The 24,448-nt window shown below is 38.8% G+C and overlaps 1 protein-coding gene across 6 annotated transcripts in view; it reads right to left on the reverse strand.

Moving 5' to 3' along the window:
* Positions 1-24,448, reverse strand: part of ELAVL4 (ELAV like RNA binding protein 4) — a 93,919-nt gene that overhangs the window by 48,348 nt on the left and 21,123 nt on the right. For all 6 annotated transcript variants that reach the window (XM_036255959.1, XM_036255955.1, XM_036255958.1 and 3 more), the window contains exon 2: positions 1,571-1,811. In XM_036255959.1, the coding sequence (XP_036111852.1) occupies positions 1,571-1,811 (241 nt within the window). The remainder of the gene's footprint in view (positions 1-1,570; positions 1,812-24,448) is intronic.

A 24,448-nucleotide genomic window follows, 5' to 3' on the forward strand; every position in this document is an offset into this window, starting at 1 on the left:
CCTATTATATAAAGATTATTCTGGAATCTAAACACTGGCTTTCTGAGCACAAGCAATTCTGTTAAAGAATGGATGGTCCAGTGCTCTGGGATAAGATCAACAAAGCCCTGGCCCTATTTGGAGACCTTGATAACATTTCTCTGTTCTAGCCACTCTCCTTGAAACATTCTAACTGTATCTATAATAAGAACATCTCCCCGTACTGAGAGGCTGCTATGCACCAGGCATTGTGTTAGGCAGTATATATCCATTCTCTCATTTAATCCTCACAATAAGCCCTTTGAGATAACTATTATTTTCCAATTTTACAGATGAGAAAATTATGTTTGGAGGGTTATGTGACATATCTTTGACAGTTTAGTTTTATGGTTTTGCAAAGTACTTAATTTATATGGGGGACAGATTTACAAGTGAATTAGAAGAATTTAAGAATATATATGTATATCTACATATATATGTATCTACATGCACACATATCTATTGGATTTTCTGATTTAAAATCAAAATGATGTGTCTTCCTATTGTAATTATAGAGTTTCCTTTTTCTTATGTAGGCTAGTTGCTCATTACTCATACTGTCCAGAGAAATGGAAATACAAGTCAACACGCAAAAATGACAAGTGCTTAAAGGTGCGTGAATGATTTTTAGGAGCACAGCACCAAGGACAGCGCTTCACTGCTGTCTCGCTGTAGCCAAATATTTTTCTAAGAAAATGTTCTCACTTCCAAAAAGATTGCAGGGAAACTGCCCCCTGCCCCCCCACCCAAGAATTACAGCATTATTAGGTCCTCATGAATGCTTCAGGATAGGAAAAAGTCGGAATCTAAAAGTCTCCAGTATTGAAGTTGAACAAATATTGTTTCACTCTCAAGTAAAAAGTCTCTGACTTCTCAGAGTATCTTTGAAACGAACAAATAAAATAAAATATCCCGCATACAGATCTTCACTGAGCATCTCCCTCCTACTGCACAGTAGTTTCATTCTGGAGTAATCTGCATCCTTAGGGCCTACCTCTCCCCAGGGACAATGGGCAGTTGGGAGCTCCTCCCACAAGTCCACCCCTTTAGAAACTGTCTCACACACATGGAGAAACATCAGACACACAAACCAAATGTCTGAGAGGAGAGGAATGAGTAAATAACAAGTAGCATGAAGTATAGGGAGGGCAGAGGGCAGACCTGAGAACTAAAGAACAAAGGGAAGGGGTGGCTGATTAAGAATAAAAGGGGATCAATGGAGGGAAAAGGGGGGAATGTCTGTAATACTTTCAACAATAAAGATAAATAAGATTTAAAAAAAGAATAAAAGGGGGTAAAAACCAAAGGATTATTTCACAGAAAGTAAAGCTGCGGAAGCTCCAAATTCTTTATCTCCTTGCCAGTCTACCCGTCTTCAGTGTGGTTTTCTGTAGCGCACACATGTATGAATTTATGACTGTGTGCCCACGCCATCCCTGACTGTGGACACTCAGATGCATCCCCATGCATGTCCATCTCTGCTAAGGTCTGCACATCTAATGGAACAACACAGCTGCCAATTCCAAGCCCAGAACATTGAGGAAGAGCATACCTGTAATTTTGTCTCTCACGAGTTTGCAGGATTCTATTTCACCAATGCTCCCAAAGAGACTCCTGAATTCCTCTTGGGTCATATTCTGGGGTAAATAGTTGACTATGAGGTTGGTTTTGCTGTCATCGGTGGCCGCCCCTGTCTGCATGGGAGAAGGACAGTTTCTGTTGTTGCTGGAGGGTCCATTGCTTGTATTGGATGTCGGGCCATTTGACACCTGAGGTTCCATGGTGCTAATTATCTAAACGAAAATAAAAATAATTTTAAAAGCCTTGTAAAATCCCAAAGACATAATTAAAGTATTTTTCAAAGTTTAATTTAATTTAGTGTTTTGAAAAGAAAGAGAACAAGATAAAGCAAGATGGAGCAAAAGAGAATGGGTTGTGAACATAAGCCCATTTAGAGGCATGTTTTAAACCAAAATGTTAAACTCCCCTTGCTATTTTTAAGCCAGCCCATAGATTTTGAACACAGACTAGAATGCAGTGGAAACTCTCCCATTATTTTGTTAATGAAAAGCTAATTCCTGTTTTCATTACACAATCACTCTCAGAAATGTATACTTAAGCCACACCAAATTATAATTAAAATGTAAAGTAATAATCATGATTAAAATTATAGTTCCATTAAAGCTGAAAAAGCTAAATATAGAGGGCTGTGCTCACATGATCAAATACAGTACCTGTTTATTAACTATCTCTTAAAGTAAAATGGCATTAAATTAAGAAGGGCTGTTCCATATAGGAAGGGTTTAGATTTCCACTGATGCTGAATCACTGATCAAACTTTAGATTTCATAAGTGCTGGGAGCTACAAAGTCATCTAGTGATTTTTTTTTTTAATCCTCACCCGAGGACATTTTTTTCCATTTTTTGTTCAGATAGAGTGGGAGGGAGAGAGAGGAAGAGAAAGAGAGAAACATGGACGTGAAAGGGACACGTTGAGTGGCTGCCACCTGCACAACCCAACCAGGGCCAGGGACAACCCACAACTGAGGTACATGCCCTTAGCAGGAACTGAACCTGGGTCTCTCTGGACTGCAGGCCGACGCTCCAACCGCTGAGGCAAACCAGTCAGGGCCACCTACTGATATTTTGACCCAGCCACTCTGTTACTATTCCTCCTGGAACTCTAATAAATAAAAAACACAAAGGAAAACCTCTCTCTAGGTTTCTACCTATGTCCAGCACATCCTGAGGTTGTCCTTCCACACATTACTCAAAAAGGACTTTCTCTGGATTTAAATAGTTAAGTAAACAAAGATTTCCACAAACGTCTAAATTTTTCCAGGCAGCCTGCATGGTAATAAAGAGATGAATAAATCTTAGACTCTACCCTCATGGAATTTACTGTCTATCGAGGACACAGGCAACGGCTTGCAGAAGGACAAAAGACATGCAGCGGAGGAATAATTAACCCCGTTAATAGGATATGGGGATTCAGGGAAAAGTATTAAGAAGCTGATGTTAGAATGAGGTTTTCTTGGAAAATGGGTTTAAGCTCATGGAGCTAGGTCATGAAGATGCCACATATGGTATGACAAACATAGACAATCACAAAATTACAGAGCTAGAAGTCATTTAAGGGAATAAATCTAGTTCAGAACACTCAAGTTTGAGATTAATCCCAGAGACTTCTTTGTCATCATGGGAAAGTGGGGCAGAGTCTGGGCCTGCACCCAATTTTCCTGGCCTCAAACGCAGCCCATCAGCCCCGCTTTTCCATTCTGTCCTGTCACCATCTCGTACTCATCCGTCACGATAGGGCTCCTGTCTCCTCTGAAATCAACCATCAGCTCCTTGGAAATGCAGTCACGCTCTGCCATTCACTAGTGGTGTGACCTTGGGGAAGAAACTTAGTTTTTCTCATTTGCAAAAATGGGAACAATGCCACCTGCCTGGCTAGGTGGTAAGAAGGGTCTGGTGACACAATGTATGGAAAGCACCTGAATAGTTGTGGGAACATAACCACAATCGTTACTATTAATTAAAGTCACTCTACCAATCAGCTGGTGTGACTTCTCTCACTGATTCCTCACAAGAAGGCAATGAGACATATTCTAATATTCTCTACATTTTATAGACGCGAAAACCATGGCTTAGCAGAGGTCTGATAACTGGCAGCTTCCATTATTATTACCATTTGGCTGCTCAGAGAATTTGGGGGAATAAACATTCTAATATAATATACATTTGATAAAGCAGATAAATCTTGAGTGTACAACTCAAAGAATGTTTACAAAGCAAACACAGCTCGCACCAGAGCACCCACCTTTCGGATCACTGTGTAGAACATGACGAGCATCCCAGGAGCCTTTCTCAGTTCACCACCCTCATGTCATACCCCCCCGCCCAAGGTGGCCATTTCTAACCCATTGGTTTGTTTTTTATCTGTTTTGGAACTTTATATACATGGAGTCACATAGTATATATTCTTTGATGTCTTTTCACACATTACGTTTGGGTGTCACCCACGTGTAAAATGTAGAGGTAGGTTGTTCTTCTCCACTGCCATAGAGAATTCCATTGTGTGAAAATATCACATTTTTTAAATTATTTTTATCTTTGTTTGGAATATATTCCTGGGAGTCTATTTTTGTGTCTTAGGGTGTACACATGCTCAGGTTAAGTAGATACTGTCAACAGTTTTTTTGAAGTGGTTGTACCAAATCACTTCCACCAACAGAGTATGAAAACTCCAGCGGCTGCATGTCCTCATCAGCATTCAGAGACTGTTTTTTTGTTTTTCTTTTGTTTTTCAATTACTTTCCCATTTGAATCACAGTGGTAGGGTAAAAATGGAATTAGTTTTTATTTGCACAGCTGACTTAAAATTCTAGTTCTATCACTTATTACCGTGTGATCTCAGGCAGGTAGCCTCAATACCCCAAACCTCAGTTTCCTCTTTGTAAACTGGAATAAAGCCTATTGTGCAGGGTTATCTTCAGAACTACAGGTCACACATGTATTTATAAAGTACCTACATAAAGTTCCTAGAGGCACCATAACTGTTATTTCTCATTATGCCCTACACAGGGGAGTGTCCCTATAATTGTTTCCTCTTCTGATGATCACAAATGGGAAATAAAACAAAAACAAAAACGAAGACAAGAGAAGTCAGGGAAATTAGGCAGATAGAGGACAATGAAGAGCTTCTAAGATTCTTTACCATCATGTAAGTAACTTGAGTCACATCACAAGAACTTTCTTCTTGGCTTCATGTCAACTATGAGATTCTGGAAGGCTGGTCCAGACAGCAAGTGCAAAGCAAAGAGCCCCTGAAAAGAATCTTAAATCAAGCACTCCTCCACACTGATAAAACTGCACCCAGCAAAGCCTAGTCAGCTGCTTTGCCCTTGAGGCAAGGGTCCAGGAAAAATAAGGGAGCTGTGCCCAGGGGAGGGACCATGCTAATGGAGATGATGTTGTAGAGCATCATCATAACTCCTGGCTGGGAGGCAGGTGTCCGCTCTTCCAAGCCGTCTGGCCTCCTGGGTCTGTGCAGCACCTCCCTTTGCTGTGTTGTCTCACTGCTTCAGTGAGTCAGGTGTCCAGGCAACAAACACACAGAGCACTGCCAACTCAATAAAGAACTTGAAAAACAGAGTTTATCCAATTCAGGAGGCTTGGCTAGCAGAACCACAAAGCTGCCCAACTTCTACATTTTGATTTCAAGGCAAAAAAGGCCAGTCACATAATCTATAGAGCACTTTCCCTGCTCTTCACCTTTCTCAGGTTACCCTTCTTACAGTTCTCCCACAAACACCTAGAAAGTGTCCTGTACTTTTGTGGCATCTTTAGGGGTATTAAAATGAAGTATGAAGAATAATACCTGCCCTGGCCGGTTTGGCTCAGTGGTTAGAGCGTTGGCCTGCGGTCTGGAGAGACCGGGGTTCAATTCCCGCTAGGGGCACGTACCTTGGTTGCGGTTTGTCCTGGGCCCTGGTTGGGTCGTGCGGGTGGCAACCACTTGATTGTGTCCCTTTCACGTCGATGTTTCTCTCTCTCTCTCTTTCCCCCTCCCTCCCTCCCACTCTATCTGAACAAAAAATGGAAAAATGTCCTCGGGTGAGGATAAAAAAAAAAAAAAGAATAATACCTAAGCACACTGAGATTCTGTGGGACTAAGACTGTTAAAGGCTACCTGACAGCCAGGTTCATCTTTTGTTCACTGGATGCTGGCCTCATAGACACACGTGCTGAAAGCCAGCCACTTGCCCATGTGAACATCTCTCAGGTCCCTCTGCTCCAGAAAGGTCTAGGAAGTATCAAGTCTGCAGCAAAGTGATTTCAGTTCCTCAATCAGCTTTCTGGATCTTCTTACATCCTATGTGGATTTCCTAATGTATGTTGACTCATGGAGCTGACCCCCATCTGTATATCATACAATCCTCACTGGGCTCAAACCTTCGAAAAGGAGCCATGAGATGCAATGTTCGGTACTGAGCTACCATACATTGGGCGAAGTTATTCTCATCTGCTGGAGATGGAGCTCACTTTGCTTTGTACATGCTACATAGTTATCTGTTTGTGTATTCAGAAAGAGCGGATGAAAATACACACATGCACACAGACTTTTCTCAATAAAAATATACAGTTCTAAAGCGGAGAAACATGTGCAAATGTATTAATATATCTTATATAATAAGACCCCTCACTGGTCTTAATGATATATTCCAGGATGCAAAACAGGTTTACAAAAAGAATCAGAAATGTAAAATGGCACAATCAAATCTGACATAGAAGTCAACCAAGAGGATTTTTAAACCATTACTTGGAAAAAAGGAGAATTTCCCAAGATATAAAGATCACAAATCCAGCAATATGAAACTACAACATTGTAGGTTTGCATGATAGATCTTAAAGTGGGGACACCTGCAATCTCTACTTGGGAAACAGAACAGAGGTAAATGTATATTTTAGTGGGAAGCATATCCTCCAATCAGCAGAGGCTGGCTCTGCAAAATCAGAGCATTTGCTCCCCAGCCTATGACCTTTGATATTATAACAGCACAATTTTCATTGCAAATAAATATATCAGTTATTCAAGTGTGCAAATGTATTTTAATAAAAAATTCTATGTGGGTCTCACAGCCAACTTTGCAGCTGACCAGGTTCCAAACTCCCGACTTGCCCTCCTTCCCTCTTCTGAATGGCAATTAAGAAGCAGAATTAGAGTCAGCATCCAGGATAGAGCATTGAGGAGGTTTAGTTGACTTCAAACTCTAATGGTTGTACAAAGCACTGCATTAAATCTTTTATGTTCTCGTGATATATTTTAAGAAACATTATACAGGCAGAAAATTTCAGGGATAAACTATTAGAGCAATGCACAATAACGTAGGCACTCAAATCCTGTCATTGTAAATGTCAATGGTTTGAATGACTAATTACTCACACTCAACGCATTAACCTCACCCCTCCCACCACTCTTTTCTGCAAAACATACAACAAAAGCAAGAGAGAAGGCCTCAGACTTGCAGCTGCTGGATCATCACTCAGGGTCATTTATCTCTGTGGAGGGGAGGTAAGAAGCAGAGGCTGGATCTGTCTCTTTCTCAGGGTGCTCCTGAAAAAAATAAAAGAGCCACCCATCTTTGCCTTTCATGACATCTCCCTTGCCACAATCTTGGGTCCTTCCCAATTCTCACTATTATCCACTCAAGGTATCTGTTACACAACTTTCTGGACATACCAGATCATGCGCACATAAAAAAAGGTTTATTTTCACTACGGCTAGATCTGGGTATGTTAGATGAACAGACTAGAGCCCCCGTTGACCAAACACTGTGCTGGGCCCTGGGGATACAGATATAACAAAGACAAGAAGCTGGCCCTCACTGAGTTCACAGTGTGGATGCATGACAGATATCAGAGAACATTAGGGACCACAGAGTCTGACCCCATAATTTTAATGGTGAGGAAATTGAGGGCAAGAAAAGGGAAATGACTTGCCAACGTCACTCTACTAGTTGGAGGCAGAGATGGGACTTGAACCCAGGTCTGCAGAATACCTCATTTGAGTACTCTTGTGACCATGCAAACATGGATGAGGGTTTTAGGGGGAAGGTGAAGGGGTGACCATATCACAGAAATGGGTTTGAACAGAGTGGGGAGACATGTTTACCTCCATACTTTCCTGAGTTTAGCACTTTACAGTTCAGGAAGAACGGTGACCTGAACTCTGAGCTCCATGTCCAGAGGCCACATCTGTTTTGTTATTAAAGTACCTCCTACATGTAAAACAAAGCCTACCAATCAGTAGGTTCTGGATAAAGGATTATTGAATAAACGAAAGTCCTTGCATGCCCAAGAGTTCACTAGATCCCTTAAACAACCCTGTGAAATACTACAAGCTAATAAGGTATTAATGTTATTCCATTTTACATATAACAAAAGAAGAACAGTAGAACGGTTGTTCAGTACCTACTATATGCTGGGCATACATTTGACTATTATTATAATAGTTCTTTATCCTCACCTGAGGACATTTTTCCCATTTTTTGTTCGGATAGAGTGGGAGGGGGAGAGAGAGAGAGAGGAAGAGAGAGGGAGGAAGGGAGAGGGAGGAAGGGAGGGAGGGAGGGAGAGAGAGAGAGAGAGAGAGAGAGAGAGAGAGAGAGAGAGAGACATCGATGTGAAAGGGACACATCGAGTGGCTGCCGCCTGCACTACCCAACCAGGGCCAGGGACAAACTGCAGCCACGGTACGTGCCCTTAGACTGAACCGAACCCCGGTCCCTCTGGACGGCAGGCCGACGCTCTAACCACTGTGCAAAACCAGCCAGGGCTTGACTATTATTTTAAATGCAGATTTTAAGAGGCATTCATTTGAGCAGGAGGGCTGAACCTTTGGCTGACTTCAACTCCCTTAGAGAACTTGTTGAATGTATTTTCCCATTCTTGCCAGAAAAATGTACGTGCATGCAACATTTTATATACAGTAAAGCCAATATTTTATCTCCAGACTGAAATCCCCAAGTTGAGTTTTTCCACTCAAGCCTGCAACGTTTTTGGAGCACTTCTATGTAGACTAACATTCTTCTTTTTTTTTGGTAAGAAAGTTTAGAACCCCACTCCCCCCACCTTCCCACTAACCTGCACTCCACCCAGCTCCTCGTACAAGGTGGGAGAGAATGGTCAGCTGACCATGCTGGAAGAATTGTTCCATTCCAAAATTCTAAAACTGTGTTCGGTACTCAAGTGCTAAAATGTACTTAAAGCCCCCTTTCACATTTCTTCCATCAGCTCATGAATTCCTTACATCTCTCTTTGTCCCCGCTCTTCACAAGGCTTTCATTTGCTCAAGTTTGGGGAAGCCAGGCTAGATAGAATTCCAGGGCTGATCCTCACAACTGAGGACAGAGTCATTGTCCTGGGCAGCAGAAAGCCACATCACAAGTGCTACATCACATCGCCAAGCCTGTCAGTCACACTATATCCCGTCTTTACTCCAATCTTCTCCATAAAAATGACAGTCAGATAACAAACTGTATGGTCTTGCTGTATGTAGTTTACACTTTCAGGATTTACTTCATGAGGCAAATAAAAGGTTACAGGTTTACATGATAGGAACCTGCCCTGCTGTAGAACTCACTACTGACATTCATCATCCAAGAGCCCAGTGCCGGTCCCTTGTACTCCCAACACAGTACTCTTGGCAGTCCTCAACTTCTGGTTTGTTTTTTGGTGGAGAGGTGGCCTCAATGCTCAATTCAGGCAAAAGGATATGTGTGTGTGTGTGTGTGTGTGTGTGTGTGTGTGTGTGTGTGTATGTATACATATATATATATATATATTTTAAAGAACCTGTAAGGTCACAGGAATATGATATTTCTTTTCTAAATACTGTCCCCTCTACTTTGAGGGCCCTCTGAATGTCAGCATCCCTGGAAATGAGAAAGATGCTAAAGGAATGTATTGGGTGCACACATGTCCCAGGTGTTCACACCTGAGACCCACACAAATATTTTATTAAGTATTTTAATGCCTATTTAAAGGTGTTTTCTTTTACCATGTTGGAAGGACTTTTCAAAATTTATGTATGAAGGCTAACTCTTATGTAATAGAACAAATGCTCCCAAGAGCATGAAGAATAATGTTTACCAAGGGCAGTCACTGAGTCAAACCATTAAAGAAATAGATTTAAATTATTCATGAGAACAAAAATAAAAGTCCTAATTCTCTTTGTAGACTTTTCCCACTTAACCCTTACACAGTTCTGACATGCAGTGTGTTGGACTCCGAGGAGCAGCCCAGACTACCGTATCTCCTGCACCTTTCCAACGTCTGAAAAACAAATCCCCAAAGTTAGAAATTACACAGCAGGCTCTGTGTTCCTGAAAATTGATCTTATTTTTAGTAACAATTCCTCACTTCTCTGCTTGCTCCTTGAAAGATACTAAAAATGACCTTACAATCCCCCAATTTCACATTTCTTTAAAGTTGTGTCCATCAGCTCATAAATCCATACTCTCCTTCCCTCTTTTCAAGAGGATTTAATTTGCTCAAGCCCCTTCAGGTTAATATTTTTTTCTAAATGCAGTGTTTTCCTGGTTATGATTCAGCTGGGAAGGAGACACTGTTATTAATGGGTTCCAAAAGGGGGGACTGAGATTGATGATCTTGATCACTCCAGGAAAAGGGAACTTGGAAATACTACTCCCCCCCCCCCAATTATAGATGGTGACTCAGAGACCTCTGGACCAGGGGAATGTGGCTGAAGACTGCATTCATGTCTCCCAAAACCATTTGTACAAAGTTTCTGTAGATTCTGCTGGAAGGTAACTAAAAAACTTAAAAAAAAAATTTAATTCCAACTGGGGAAAACATGCTGGCAGTTTAATAATACCTTTGGGCAGATGCACAGATAACCTGAAAGACCTATTCACTCTAGGAAGTTATGTGGGTAATAAATTCTCAGCATATCCTTAAAACCAGTGTATTCAATTCACCACAAGTTTATTGAATGCTATTACAGGCCAAGGCATTATTCTAGGAGTTGGGGAAACAAAAATAATTTGGTTCCTGCCCTTGAGGGTTCAAGTTGGGAGGATAAAAGAGAAGGGCAGGTACACAAATAATCAATTCAAATAAATTGTACACACCCTTCCTTTCAGCCAATCCACTCCAGAGTTTCTCTAATGACACTCCCTCTTCACCAAAAGCCCATAAATGAAGTACACACAGACTAGTCCGTCCTAGGGCTCTGACACTGAAACGACAGTCCTGTTTCCTGTCTAAATGCTCACATCCTAAACAAATGGCTATTTGTAACAATGAGGTAAGCTGGAGGCATTCCCCCTTTGAAAAGCATCTTCTTTGCTGGAGGTTGACACCAGGCGTGCTGAAAGTATTCTCAGCGGTGGTAGTCAGAGCTTTTAAAAAATCAGCAGCCGCTGGAGAGAACAAGAGGCATTAATACTTAAAATAGCAGGGCCAGCATAGATATGAAACACATAATCAAAATTTAATTTCTCTTAGGCATTATTCTCAAATTCGCAGAAAACCAAGTTTTTAATCTTCTTCCCCAGACACATCACACATATTTCTCTTCCTGAATAAATACTGACTTTTTTTTTATATCTTACAGTATTTCTTTAGGGCTTCAGTTTGGGCCTAAAATGATTTTCTGGTGTGCCTATTCTGGGGCAGTACTAGTAAAATCCCTGAGTATTTTTTCTCCTTTTTATTGAATTTATTGGGGTGATGCTGGTAACAAAATTATATAGGTTTCAGGTGCAAAATTCCACAATGCATCATCTGTACACAACTCAAGTCTCTTTCCATCACCATTTATCCCCACTAGACCCTCCTATACCTCCCGCGTCCCCCCAGCAATCACCAACTCTCCAGAGCTTAGGAATCACTTCATCATCCAGTTCATTACAAATATGAGGCAACCTTTCCCTCACCACCCCACTCCCAACTTAGTCCTCTTTTCCAAAATGGCCACTAAATATATACAATTTCAAACTTTCATTAAGCTTTCTTTATTAAAGGCATATTTGAAAAAAACAAATGTTTTCATTTTAATATAAATACAATTTTGTGGGCAAGCTCTCAGGCTTCTTGCAAAAATATTAACTTTAACAACAACAAAAAAATCAATTGAAAAATAATTCATTTCCCATCTTACTTTTAAAGCCCCCAAACGCTGAATGTTTAATGTGGGCAAAATAATCAAAATGCCTAATAATAAGCTACGAGTACCTGTTGGGGTGGGAACTGGTTGTGATGGTAAATAAATTATCTTCATCTTCTATACAAAGAACATTAATGAATCATTTGTAAAACTGCCCACAGACTGATTAAGTAGGACTTTTCTTCTGATTAAATGCATAAATAGCCAATGGCACAATTCATGTAAACAGAACTATCGTGTATTTATAAAATGCCTGGCTAAAGTGGCTCAGTTATAAGCAAACTCACAGCTATTCAGTTGTATAAAGCCATGTGTTATCCTGTATATCTATATCATGATCTAAAGATTTGAGTCATGTCTCTGAATTTAAGTTTTATGCACACTCGGATTAAATTCTCCAGAAATCTACATAAATCTATTTTTTATTTTGAAAATTAATACTTGTTTTCTTAATGCAGCTGGGGATGAGAGCGGAGGGGAATAAAGGGAGTTAGTATCTAGGAAAGTCTGCACATAGCAACCTTGTCTTTGTTGAGAAGAATTGTATGCCCATGGCTCTTCCAATTGTGCGATTCAAAGGAGAGCCTCTTTGAGGGCATTCTGATGCTAAAGATGCCAAGTGAAATAAAACAGTTCTCAGCACCTCAGTGTATCTATAAGCGGCTATGGTAAATCCAATCCATGGACAGTTCACACAGCCTCATGTCTACATGTTCATCAGTGAAAAGATCCCGGACATTGTTCTGACAGGGCAGTTTCAAATTTGAAAACTACTTTATTGTGCTTGAAATTTTATTTTTAATTTCCTCCTTCACTGACTTCCTTTATATATATCTATATCTATGAAAAAAAGAAACAGAAGAAAAAAGGACTTTTTTACCCGATGGGAGAACTTTATCCCTCAAACTATCTCTGAGAGGTAGTTGGACTTCCATTCCTTCTGGACAGTCTCTGGGAAGGCAGATGGGTACCAGTAAAACCTAACATGTTGGTGAGAATGCAGACCTGAGATGGCAGAAGTGTCTTTGAATTATCTATGGACAACATATCTACAGAGAATGTAGAAATTCAAGGTTTGCAATTGTCAAGCTTTAAGTTGCAATGAAAGAGTCTCTCTCATCATTATTAGTGGAAATATGTATTGACACAACCTTTCTGAACATTATGTTCAAATATTTGGACCCAGAAATCCATTCTTAAGTTGAGAAAAGAATCCAAAATTCTGTAAACCAAAAGTATGCACAATAAAATATATTAAGAAAACTGTATCTAGAAGAGTGAAAAAATAGAAACAACCTAAGGGCCCCAAATGGGAGATGACTAAGTAAGTTATTTTATGGTTTTATGCAACTGTGAAAATTATGTTTATAATGGGTTTTTATAACATAAGAATATTTATATGATGCATGTAGAAGAAAGGTGAAAAATTGATCATCTCAATTATATAAACATGCACAGAGTGCAAAGGAAAAATAAAAATGCTAACAATAAATGGTAGAATTATAGGTGATTGTTATACTTGTCTCCATGTTTATTTTCCAATTCTTTTGTTTATTTATTTTACAATGAAAATACAGCACTTTTATAATCTGAAAGGAAGTTATTTTTTTTTAAAGAAAGAAAATGAATCCTTCAAACCAGTTTGGAGCCACGGTATTAAAAATGATTCCATCCTCTTCCTAGAGTCTTCCTGTAGGATCTCTCCTTGGGCACACTGTTCATTTCTACAGTAGAGGACACACAGGAGACCAAACGAGTAAAAATCACATTTCTTGAAACAGTCTCTGGTTCGGTCTCCCCTTCACCTAACTCACTGTGCAAGGTTACAATCTAAGTCTTCCTTCCCGCCTGGCAGCAACCTTCATGAGGACAGCAAGGAGAGAAGATGATTTATAAGAAAACCATTCCCTGGATCAGGGAGTGAAAAGTACTGATCCATTCTAAAAGCTCCTGCTGACTAACTCTGATATTATGAACATTCTGCACTTGGACAAAAGCTCCCACTTTTCTTAATTACATGGTTTGAGCAGGAGCCTGCTTTCAGGATCTGCCCAATCACACAACAGCCATTTATTTTCCCAACTGCAGCTGCCAAAATTTCCCTGATCTCTGTTCTGTGCTCCATCTTCAAGGACATCTTGTGAATGTATGACGCTGTCAAGCAACATTCCATGCCATGCGTTTTAAGCTTCTTTCTCTTTCCTGCATTCGGAGATTCTCCTAATACATATTTATTAAAAATCTCATGAATAAGAAGCAAATACCAAGTATCATTATATTTTGGTCTGCTTTGAGGCAAATACCTCATTATGACAATGAGCCACTAATATTCTCTGTCCTCTGTGTGATGGGTTTGCTTCTGTTTTATGGACTCTGCATCTTGTGATTCATTGGGTCCCCTCTTTGTAATAGCGCTAGCAAAATGATGTCAAATTTGTAGTTCTCTGTGTGTAAAGAAAGAGCAAAGGACCTCACTGCACACTTTTGATTTTTTTTTTTTTAAATCTTCACCCGAGGATATTTTTCCATAATAAAGTAGGAGGGAGGGAGGGAGAGAGAGAAACACATTGATTGGTTGCCTCCTGCATGACCCCAACCAGGGTCGGGGATCGAACCAAAACTGAGGTACGTGCCCTTGACCAGAATCGAACCCATGACTCTTTAATCTACGGGCCGACGCTCTAACTGCTGAGCCAAACCAGCCAGGGAAAATTTTTATTTATTTTTAATTTTTATTTTTTTTAACATGTCTCACAGACTTTTTTTTTCCTTTATTGAGAGTAAGTGAGAGGTAGAGGGAGATAGAAACATCGATGAGAGAGAACACTGGCCGCCTCCTGCATGTCTCCCACTGGGAATGGGGTCCACAACCTGGGCATGTGCCCTGACCGGGAATAGAACTGGTGACCTCTTGGCACATGGGTTGACGCTCAACCACTGAGCCACACTGGCCAGACAACTTTTGATTTAGTTAAAAACACAAACTTTACCTCTAAATTTACCTTATTTTAAAATTATCTTAATATTTCTTCTCCTCAATTTCCTCATTGTTCTATTTTTAAAAATCTCCTACTAGATGTAGTTTTATATTTGCCGTATAACAACAGAAAATATTAAATCAGAACAGAAAATAGTTAATATTTCTGTCTCACAATCTTGTCTTTCAAAATAGACTTTTGAAGTCTCACTAATTCATACTAATTGGGCAAGAGTCAAATTGGCATTTTAAAAATTCAGAAATAGTAAGAATTTTTAAAACACAAGTTTCAAAATTATTATCTTTACACTAAATTTCAAACTGCATAATACATAATTCTCAGGCCCTTCCAAGCCTAAATATGTCTCTAAGGATAATTTGGATATGATATCTGTATATATACTAAGGTATGGAAAAGAGTTTACTTCTTTGAGCAAACTTTGAAATCACAGATACAAAGTAAATTTGCTTGGCAAACTCTTCCAAATCTTGATATATTCTTTTTATCTTAGAAATTTACCTTTTAAAAGACTGAAAGGCTAACAAATATTCAGAATCAGCTGTTGTCAAATTATTGCAACCTAAAATTTCTTTAGTACAGGTATATCCTAACTCAAGTCTTAAGTCACAATTTAATAATGATAATATAGTGCATCATTTGAACAGCCCCTTCCCACAACTGAAGTTAGCTCTTAAAAGAAGAAAAGCAGTACAAAGGAACAAAAGCCACGCTAAGTTCCTTCACATTAATGAGTTCCTTTGATGAGCCAGAAGCCATTATGTTAAATGCCAAGGATACAAGGAGAGAAAAGAGGCTGCCGCCTGCAAGGCAGTAAATAAATAAGTAAATAAGCAATTACTATATAATGTTATAAATGTGGTAATGAAGAGGTATATACAAAGTGCCTAGCAAAGTCCCTGTTCAGAACATGGCAACGGCTCAGGAAATGGAGATCTTGTGACAAAGCTGATCAAAAATGCTTTGGGTTACACAGGAAAATGTTTAGGCATGCAATTACCATTAACTCCTTCCAATACTATAAACAGCACATTATAAATGGTGACAGGTGTCTTAAAGTACATTACTTCACTTAATTCTCCCACAACTTTGCAAAGTAGGTCATTGTCATTCCCCCATTTACCACTGAGAAAGCCTAGGCTTGAAGAAGTGAAGTGCCTCAGCATGACGGAAAAATAAGGCTTCAGGCAGTGCCCACCGTCATTCAGCCAGAACCGCAACTTGAACTCAAGTCTGAAACCAAATTCTGTGCCCTTTCCTAAACCTTGGAGTCTGAAGAAAATGTTCCTATCACCATAAAATGCGACCTGGTCATTTTAGAGAAAGTAAATGATCTAATCTGGTTAAATCCATTCTAGGCTGTGTATCTGCTATTAGTCAGTAAATACTGACAAATAAATGGATCTTACAGGAAAGATCTTAATTGAAAATTCTATGTGGTGGAATGGAAAGAGCTTGAGGCTTGAAGTTGATCTGATCTGGGTTCAGAAACCAGCTCCACCGTTCTTGCCCTTGGTTTAGCCACTTAAAGATTCTCCAAGGTGCAATTTAAATTTTCTTATCTGAAAAATTCGAACAATTCTACCTGCCTTGCAGGGTTGCTGTGAAGATTTAAAATAACAAATTTAAGGCATCTGGCTCAGAGCTCAGCACAGGTTTTGCATGTTCATTCCCCTTGTCCAAAATGTAACATTCTGAAAATAGATGTCCATTAAACAAACTGTGGCAGTTGGCAAAATTGACTAAGAATTGGTAAGATTAATCCTTGGAATTTAATTTCTTAAGTAGAAAAGAACACTTAAAAAAGTTACTACTCATCATCTATGTCGATGGCTATTTCCTTCATCTTCAAAATGCTTCACAAACATTAACTAATAAGGTCTCAGGATAACACCAATCAGGAAAATACATAACAAAGGGGGAGGGATTAAGGGAACTTAAAAAACGAATAACAAAATAATTTTAAACACAAACAAAATTTCTGGCATACTCTGCCCTGTAGAAAACAAATACACTCTACTTTGAATGGGTTAATGTTAGATACTTTGAATGGATGTAATGAGTGCAAGCATTAGGGTTTCTGATTTCCATGGGAAATTCCAGTAAATTGACAGAACACTCTGTATACTGGTAGCAGAAACATTTCTGGCCTTCTACAAAGGTGAAGAGCAGTGGTTGTTCTTGGTCCACCTCTACCTGGATTGCTCCTTTCTTTCTGTGGACCCCAGGAGCAGGTACATTGACCAAATGCACTTCAAGAGGATTTTCCAGGGTCCCTTCAGAAAGATAATGCAGGCAGTGCACAGCTAACGAAGCAAGTGTTTTCTCCCTGGAGAAATGAGATGAACTTTACAAATCCACTAGAAAGAATTCATTAAACTACATACTAGACTGAAGAAAGTTTTTGTAAGCACGTTTACATCCAGCACCCCTTTATGAAGACTTCACACTTCTTTATAAAGACACTGAGAGATGGGTGGGATTCTGGCCTGCCCCTTTTCCCTCATCACTTGCATTTTATAGCTGAGCGAACTAAGAGTTAAGGAGTAAACAGAGGGTAGAGGGACTAGCCCCTGTTCACAAGGTGCATGCGGTTGGGATCTGAACTGAGGTCTTCCTGTCACTGACTTCCATCTTCCTCCTTATCCAGCACAGCCTCCACAAACCCTGGGAAGCACAGTCTGGACAACATCCTCCTGCAGCCAGCAATGACAGACAGAACACACCGGGTTCCCTCTCATGCCACACTCTGCATAAGCACTCCTGCTGGTCTGGAAAGCACTCTTCTCTTGCCATCAGGCCTAATGTCCTTCCCAACATTCCACCTCTGTTCCTTGTACACGCTTCCATCATGGACATTTACCACACAGCACAGAGACTCTGAATCTTCCTGACTCTATCTTTGGACTGTGAGCTCTTTGAGGACAAGGGCTGTGTGTGATTCATTTCTAACCCCAGGGACCAGCACAGAGCTCCAGGTTTTGTTGGTAGAATAAATGAATGAATGGATGGCTCTCGAGGTGCTCACCTGCTCTCTATAGCTAAATCTACTTTCCTTGCTCTGTTCCCCACTACTCTGCTCACATCACAGACCTCTCATGTTTCTCCTCTTCAAAATCAATTTAAAAATAGGAGCACTTTCATCTTCTAAAGCTATATTGTTCTTATATTGTCTCCCTCAACTTCTTTCAAACTGTCCCCAAAGATTGTATTTTTCAGACCAGGTGTTTTCCGTTTTCTGGGTAAGGCCATCTTTACAGTATCTATTTCTTCAGTCCCACATTCCTTCCACCTCTGATCACCTCTGTTTCAGGCCTCAACTCATATTTCATTTTCACTTTGGGTGTGAATCTGGCTAAGAGCCTCACAGATTATTTCCACCTGTGAGAGTTTCTACAAGTCACACAAGTCAAAGCCAGAGCCAATGGGGACTCTGAATATTTTGCTATAACAATTGTCAGAGGTGGGCATGCCTGGCATGATTAAAAAAACAAAACACACAAATGAGTGAATAAATAATCATGTAATTACTTTTACATCCATTCAATCCAAATCAATTCAAACACTTGTTTAAAATCTATTGCATAACATAATGTTTAACGGACAGGCATTGGAATCTGAATACCTAAGTTTAAATCCCTGTTTAGTTGTGTGACCTTGGACATGTTACTTAATGGTTCTGTGCCTCAGTTCTCTCAATGTTGATAGGGTTCACAGGAATGTAGCAATGTTTAAATATATTATTATTGTTAAATGACTGAGTACCATGGCATTGCATCTCCAGGAATTCAGTCTTGGGGGAGGGTGTTAGTAGACAGATCTGTAAACAGACAAAAGTTCCAAATGCATTAAGGCAAGTGTCAGACTCTGCATACATCTTACAGTATATCCCTTCCATGTCATAGGCCTTCACGTCTTTACATGTGTGCTTCCTCCCCCCACTAAAGTTTCTCTCATCACCATTTCAATAACCCTGCTATTTCGCAAAACTCAGTGGAAGCCGACCTACACAGCCTCAGGTACCTCCTCTCTCTCCTCTGTTGTGGCACTCACAACTCAGAATTCAGTTGTGGTTTACGTTCCTCTCTCCTCACTGACTGGGAGCTCTTTGAGAGTAAGGCTTGCATTTTGGTTGGTTCTTGCTCCCAGCATGCAGTACACAGATAGAATTCAACCAAAGCCCATTGAATGAATCAGATGCAGGGTACTAGGAGAGCTCAGAGGGAGAAAACATGGGGATATTGGAAGAGACATCCTTTTCCCAACCCACCTGGCTCTGCAGTGTATTGAGAAAAATCATAAGAGGAAAATGTGGTTTTATATGTTTAAATCTTTTTCTTAAGCCTTTCCTTCTTCCTGCACTGTTTATTTTAGATGAGCGCAGGCACTAAGATCAAAATAAATGTGAACTAGTGGCCAAGGAGGTCAAATAAATTCTTGGAAAATCTAGCACCATCATGCCACTAACCACAAAAGGAAGAAAATATTTAGGGCTCATTCAGTGCTCTGTACAAAAGGTGTGCTGTCAAATGCTTGGAAAATTATTCTTCTACTCTTAAAAGTGTTTGATGGAGAGTTTGTTTGTTTTAAGTAATTTTAAGTGTGCACATTGCTAATGAAAACAAAGGAGCTTTGATATGAAAATAAACTATCTCTTACTTTCTTTTTTAATCTTCAGATTTTAACCTAATTTTATGCAATAGTATATACAACAAAAGAGGAAAAAAATGCATAAAGGTTTTTATCTACATTTTAGAACGAATGCTTCCCAGTTGCTGACACTTGAACATCAAGTAGGTTTCTATACAATTCCAATTAGTATAGGAGTTCTTGCCTGAATATTTGACCTATGAAAATACACATTCAACATTAAGTATAAGAAAGTACAAAACTAAAAATTAGCAGAATCAAGAATTGAACTCAGGATTAATAACTCCAATGCCCTTTTATCAAGTGCCTTTCTTTACAGAGCCTCAGGCCTCTAAGGGCCTGTGACTCCAGGAGGATGGAGCCAACACAGCTTTGTGACAAAGGCTGGCTGTTCTAGTCTCTACCATATTGATTTGAAGCAAATCAAATCTTAACTTTCTCTGGCAACACAATTCTTCCTGGGATGATATGTCCTCATTTTTAAGATGATCTGTTCTCTTATTTGGAGGCTATGTAATGGGAAGTAACTCACATATTTTAGCCTAAATCTTCTCTCCCTGTGAACCCTGCAATAAATGACCAATATTTTAAATGCATACCCTAATGCAAGGATGGTTCAAAATATGCAAATCAATGTGATACATCACATTGTATCACATTAACAGAATAAAGAAAAAGAATCATATAACCATTTCAATAGATGCAGAAAAAGCATTCAACAAAATTCAACATCCATTCATGATAAGAACTCTTAATGAGTTAGGTATAACAGGAACATATTTCAACATAATAAAGGACACATATGATAAGCCCACAGATAACATAATACTCAATGGTGAAGGGTTGAAAGCTTTCCTCTAAGATCAGGAGGAAGACAAGGATGCCCACTCTTACCACTCTTACTTCACATCATACTTGAAGTCCTAGTTAGAGCAATCAGGCAAGAAAAAGAAATAAAAAGTATCAGAATTTAAAAGGAAGAAGTAAAATTATTTATTTGCAGACAACCTACTTTTATACATAAAAAATCCTAAAAACTAGGCAAAAAATCATTAGATCTAATTAATGAATTCAGTCAAGGTACAGTATATAAAATTAATACAAAAATTACTACTGTCTCTATATACTAAGAACAAACTTTCTGAGAAAGAAATTAATCTCATTGATGATAACATCAAACAACAAAATACTTTGGAATAAATTTAGTCAAGGAGGTAACAGTTATCTACACTGACAACTATAAGACATTGATTAAAAAAATAGAAGAAGACACAAATAAAAAAGTATTATTTGTTTGTGGATTGAAAGAATTAAGATTGTTAAAATGTCAATACTACCAAAAGCCATCTATAGATTCAATACAATCACTATCAAGATTCCAATGGCAGTTTTTTACAGAAGTACAAAAACACTCCTAAAATTTATTTGTAATCAAAAAAGACACAGAATTGCCAAAGAAATCCCGAGACATAAGAACAAAGCAGGGATATCACATTTCCTGATTTCAAACTATACTAATCAAAACTTTATGGTACTGGCTTAAAAACATATAGGCCAATGGAACAAAATCCAGAGCCCAGAAATAAACCCAAGCATATACGGTCAACTAATATTTGACAAGGAGCCGAGAATGCTCAATGGAGAAAGATAGTTTATTCAATCAATGGTGCTAGGATAGTTGGATATTCACATGTAAAATAATGAAACTAGACATATCTTATACAACTCACAAAAATTAACTTGAAATGGATTAAAGATTTAAATATAAGACCTGAAGCCATGAAACTTTTAAAGAAACTATACAAACAAAGCACTTTGACATGGGTCTTGGTAATGATTTTTTAGATATTACATCTAAAGCACAGCAACAAAATTAAAAAATTAACAAGTGGGATTTCATCATGCTAAAAAACTTTTGCACAGCAAAATAAACCATCAACAAAGTGAAAAGATAACCTATGAAATGGAAAAAACAATTGCAAACCATATATCTAATAAGAGGTTAATATACAACACATATAAAGAACTCATACAATTAAATTAAAAACCCCACAATTAACCCAATTTAAAATAGGCAAAGGACCTAGAGAGACATTTCTCCAGAGAAGATATACGAAAGGCCATCAGGTACATGAAAAGATGCTCAACATCACTAGTCACTAGAGATGTCGCTAGTCTCAACATCTCATGCCTGTCAGAATGGCCATCACAAAAAAGACAAACGATAACAAATGCTGGTGTGGATGTGGAGAAGAGGAAACACTTGTGCATTGCAGGTGGAACAGTATGGAAGAGCCTCAAAAAATTACAAATAGAACTATCATGCAATCCAACAATTTCACTTCTGGGAATATATCCAAAGGAAATGAAAACTCTGATTCAAAAAGATATCTGCATCCCATGTTCATAGCAGTATTATTTACAACAGCCATGGAAACAATCGAAGAATCCATAATTAGATTAATGGATAAATAAGATGTGGTGCATATAATGGACTAGTCAGCCATAAAAAAATGAAGAAACCCTACCATTTGCAACCACATGGATGAACCTTGATGGTATCATACTAAACAAAATAAGTCAGACAGAGAAAGACAAATAATGAATGATCTCACTTACATATAAAATCTAAAATTTCAAAATCCAGACTCACAGAAAAAGAGATCAGACTTGTGGTTACCAGAGGTAGGGGTAGCGGTAGGGGAAATTGGAAGAAGGTGGTCAAAAGCTACAAACTTCCAGTTACAAGACAAGTAAGTACTAGGCATATAATATACAACCTGATGACTACAGCAAACACTGCTGTATGATGTGTAGGAAAGTTTAGAAAGTAAATTCTAAACTTTCTCATGACAAGGAGAAAAAAATTTCCCTTTATTCTTTTCTTCTTTCTCTTATTTTTATTTCATCTATGTGAGAAGGTGGTTGTGAGCCGAATATATTGTGGTCAGCATTTCATAATATATGTAAATCAAACCATCATGCTGTAGTCCTTAAACTTATACAGTGATGTATGGCAATTATTTCTCAGTAAAACTGGAATAAAAATGTACAGTCTAGGGGACTGAACTATTTTTTAAAATTCACTTTTATTAAATGCCTACTATGTACCCAGCCTTGAACCTGGCTCTTGACATATGCTAACAATTAATCCTTTAAATATGCATATAAAAATAAAAATAAAAAATAAATAAGCAAGTCTATGAAGTGGATATTTATTAGCTTCATTTTGCAATGAAATCAAGGCTCAGACAAATTAGTGATTTCACCAAGACCCCAACACAGGTAAGTGGGGAAGGAAAAAAAATCCCTCGATTTCTTTGACTCCAAAACTCATGCTCTTAACCACTAGAATACTCTTATGGAAATGAAGAATCCTATGATAATGCCAGTAACTACTGTACTTTTTAGGTCTGCAAAGAGCAATTGGGTGATCTTTCAACATTACTTGATGAAACATCCTGGCTGACCCAGTCCTTAGCTGATTGATTAACTAAACATTCCTTCTAACTTTCTTGGGACCTTTATTTCATTTCATAGCCTCAACTATAAGGAAAAAGAATGAAACCTCTCCCTCAGAGACTGTGGACCTCTGACCTATTTATGATTTCTCCATGTTGAGTTTTCCTGGGGCCCAGTCACCTTAACCTTATTGTTTAATTTCTTGCTACTCCAGGGCTGACCACCCCACACCCTGAATGCAGATCAGGCAAGCCTGTCACCCCATGAGTCAGCAGCTGGATGCATGAAGCCCAGCCTTGCAGAAGAGGGCATGGACAGTCGCTACAGCTGACAAGTAGAAGCAAGAAACTGGCTGAACCATTGGTGGTGTCACTGGGTGTCCACAAATAAGTACTCAATAGTTCTACTCTCCAACCCATTATCTCAATGTATTTTTAAAATAGCATTTCATTATGTGAAATTATAGAATATCACAAAATAGATAATATCTACTATAATTTACTTATTATGCTATTGTCTGTCTTTCCCCGCTAAAACAAAAGCTTTATGAGGGCAGGGGTTTGTCTTAGTCACTGCTGTATCTCCAGCACCTACAACAGTGTGTCACATCTATCAGATACTCAACAAATATTTGAAGAATGAGACACAGTTAATATTGCATGATGACAATGATGATCATTAGTACTTTATATGCCAAGTACCATTCTAAGTTCTTATTATTCATTGGCCCATCAAATCCTCAAAACAACTCTAGTTTACAGATGAAGAAATTGAGACATACGGAGAGTGAGAGATCTGTCCAAGGTCACAACTGGTAAAACCAGGATTTGACTGGAATCCTAGTGGTCTTGATCGAAAGTCCTTATTAATAACCACTGGACTAAATGCCATATTTAGTCTTTTAGTCCCTAACTTTTAAGAGGTGAGTAATACAAAATGGGAGACAGAACACGGGCTTTAGAATCAAATAGTCTAGGCTTGGAATCCCAAGTCTGACATTTCCTACCCATGTGACCTTGTGCAAGTTATGGAAGCCACATGGCGCTCTTTCTTCAAAATGGGAGTAAAAACACCTGCTTCCTAGAGTTGTTGTGAGGTTTAATGAGATAACCTAAATAAATTTTCTTTTTTTGCAATGCCTTCAATACACTATAAGGGTCACTACTGTGATGTATCATACAGATAGCAAGTGATAAAAAACAGTCTAGAACAGTGGTTTTCAACCAGTGTGCCATGGTGCACTGGTGTGCCACAAGAATTTGTAAAACATGCCATACCTGACTATTTAGTCAGGGGCACTAATCTCTTTTCCTTTAGACTGTCAAATAAAAAGATGATAATAGTCAATACAACAGTAGCCATCTGGTGTGAATTTTGTCAGATTGGCAAAAAGTATATTTTTTGGTGTGTCTCAGAATTTTAATAATTAATTTCTATGTGCCGTGAGATGAAAAAGGTTGAAAATCACTGGTCCAGAAGACAGAAGAATTGCTAAGGAATTACAGGTTAGTCATGGTGATCAGGAAAAGTTTCACGTAAATAGACATACTTCAAATTTTCAACTCAAAGTTACAGAACAATGGTTGGTGAACAAGTGTCAAAGCTAGTCTACACAACAAAGGGGCTT

The sequence above is a fragment of the Molossus molossus genome, unplaced genomic scaffold (assembly GCF_014108415.1).
Source record: "Molossus molossus isolate mMolMol1 unplaced genomic scaffold, mMolMol1.p scaffold_m16_p_12, whole genome shotgun sequence".
In the NCBI taxonomy this organism is placed as follows: Eukaryota; Metazoa; Chordata; class Mammalia; order Chiroptera; family Molossidae; genus Molossus; species Molossus molossus.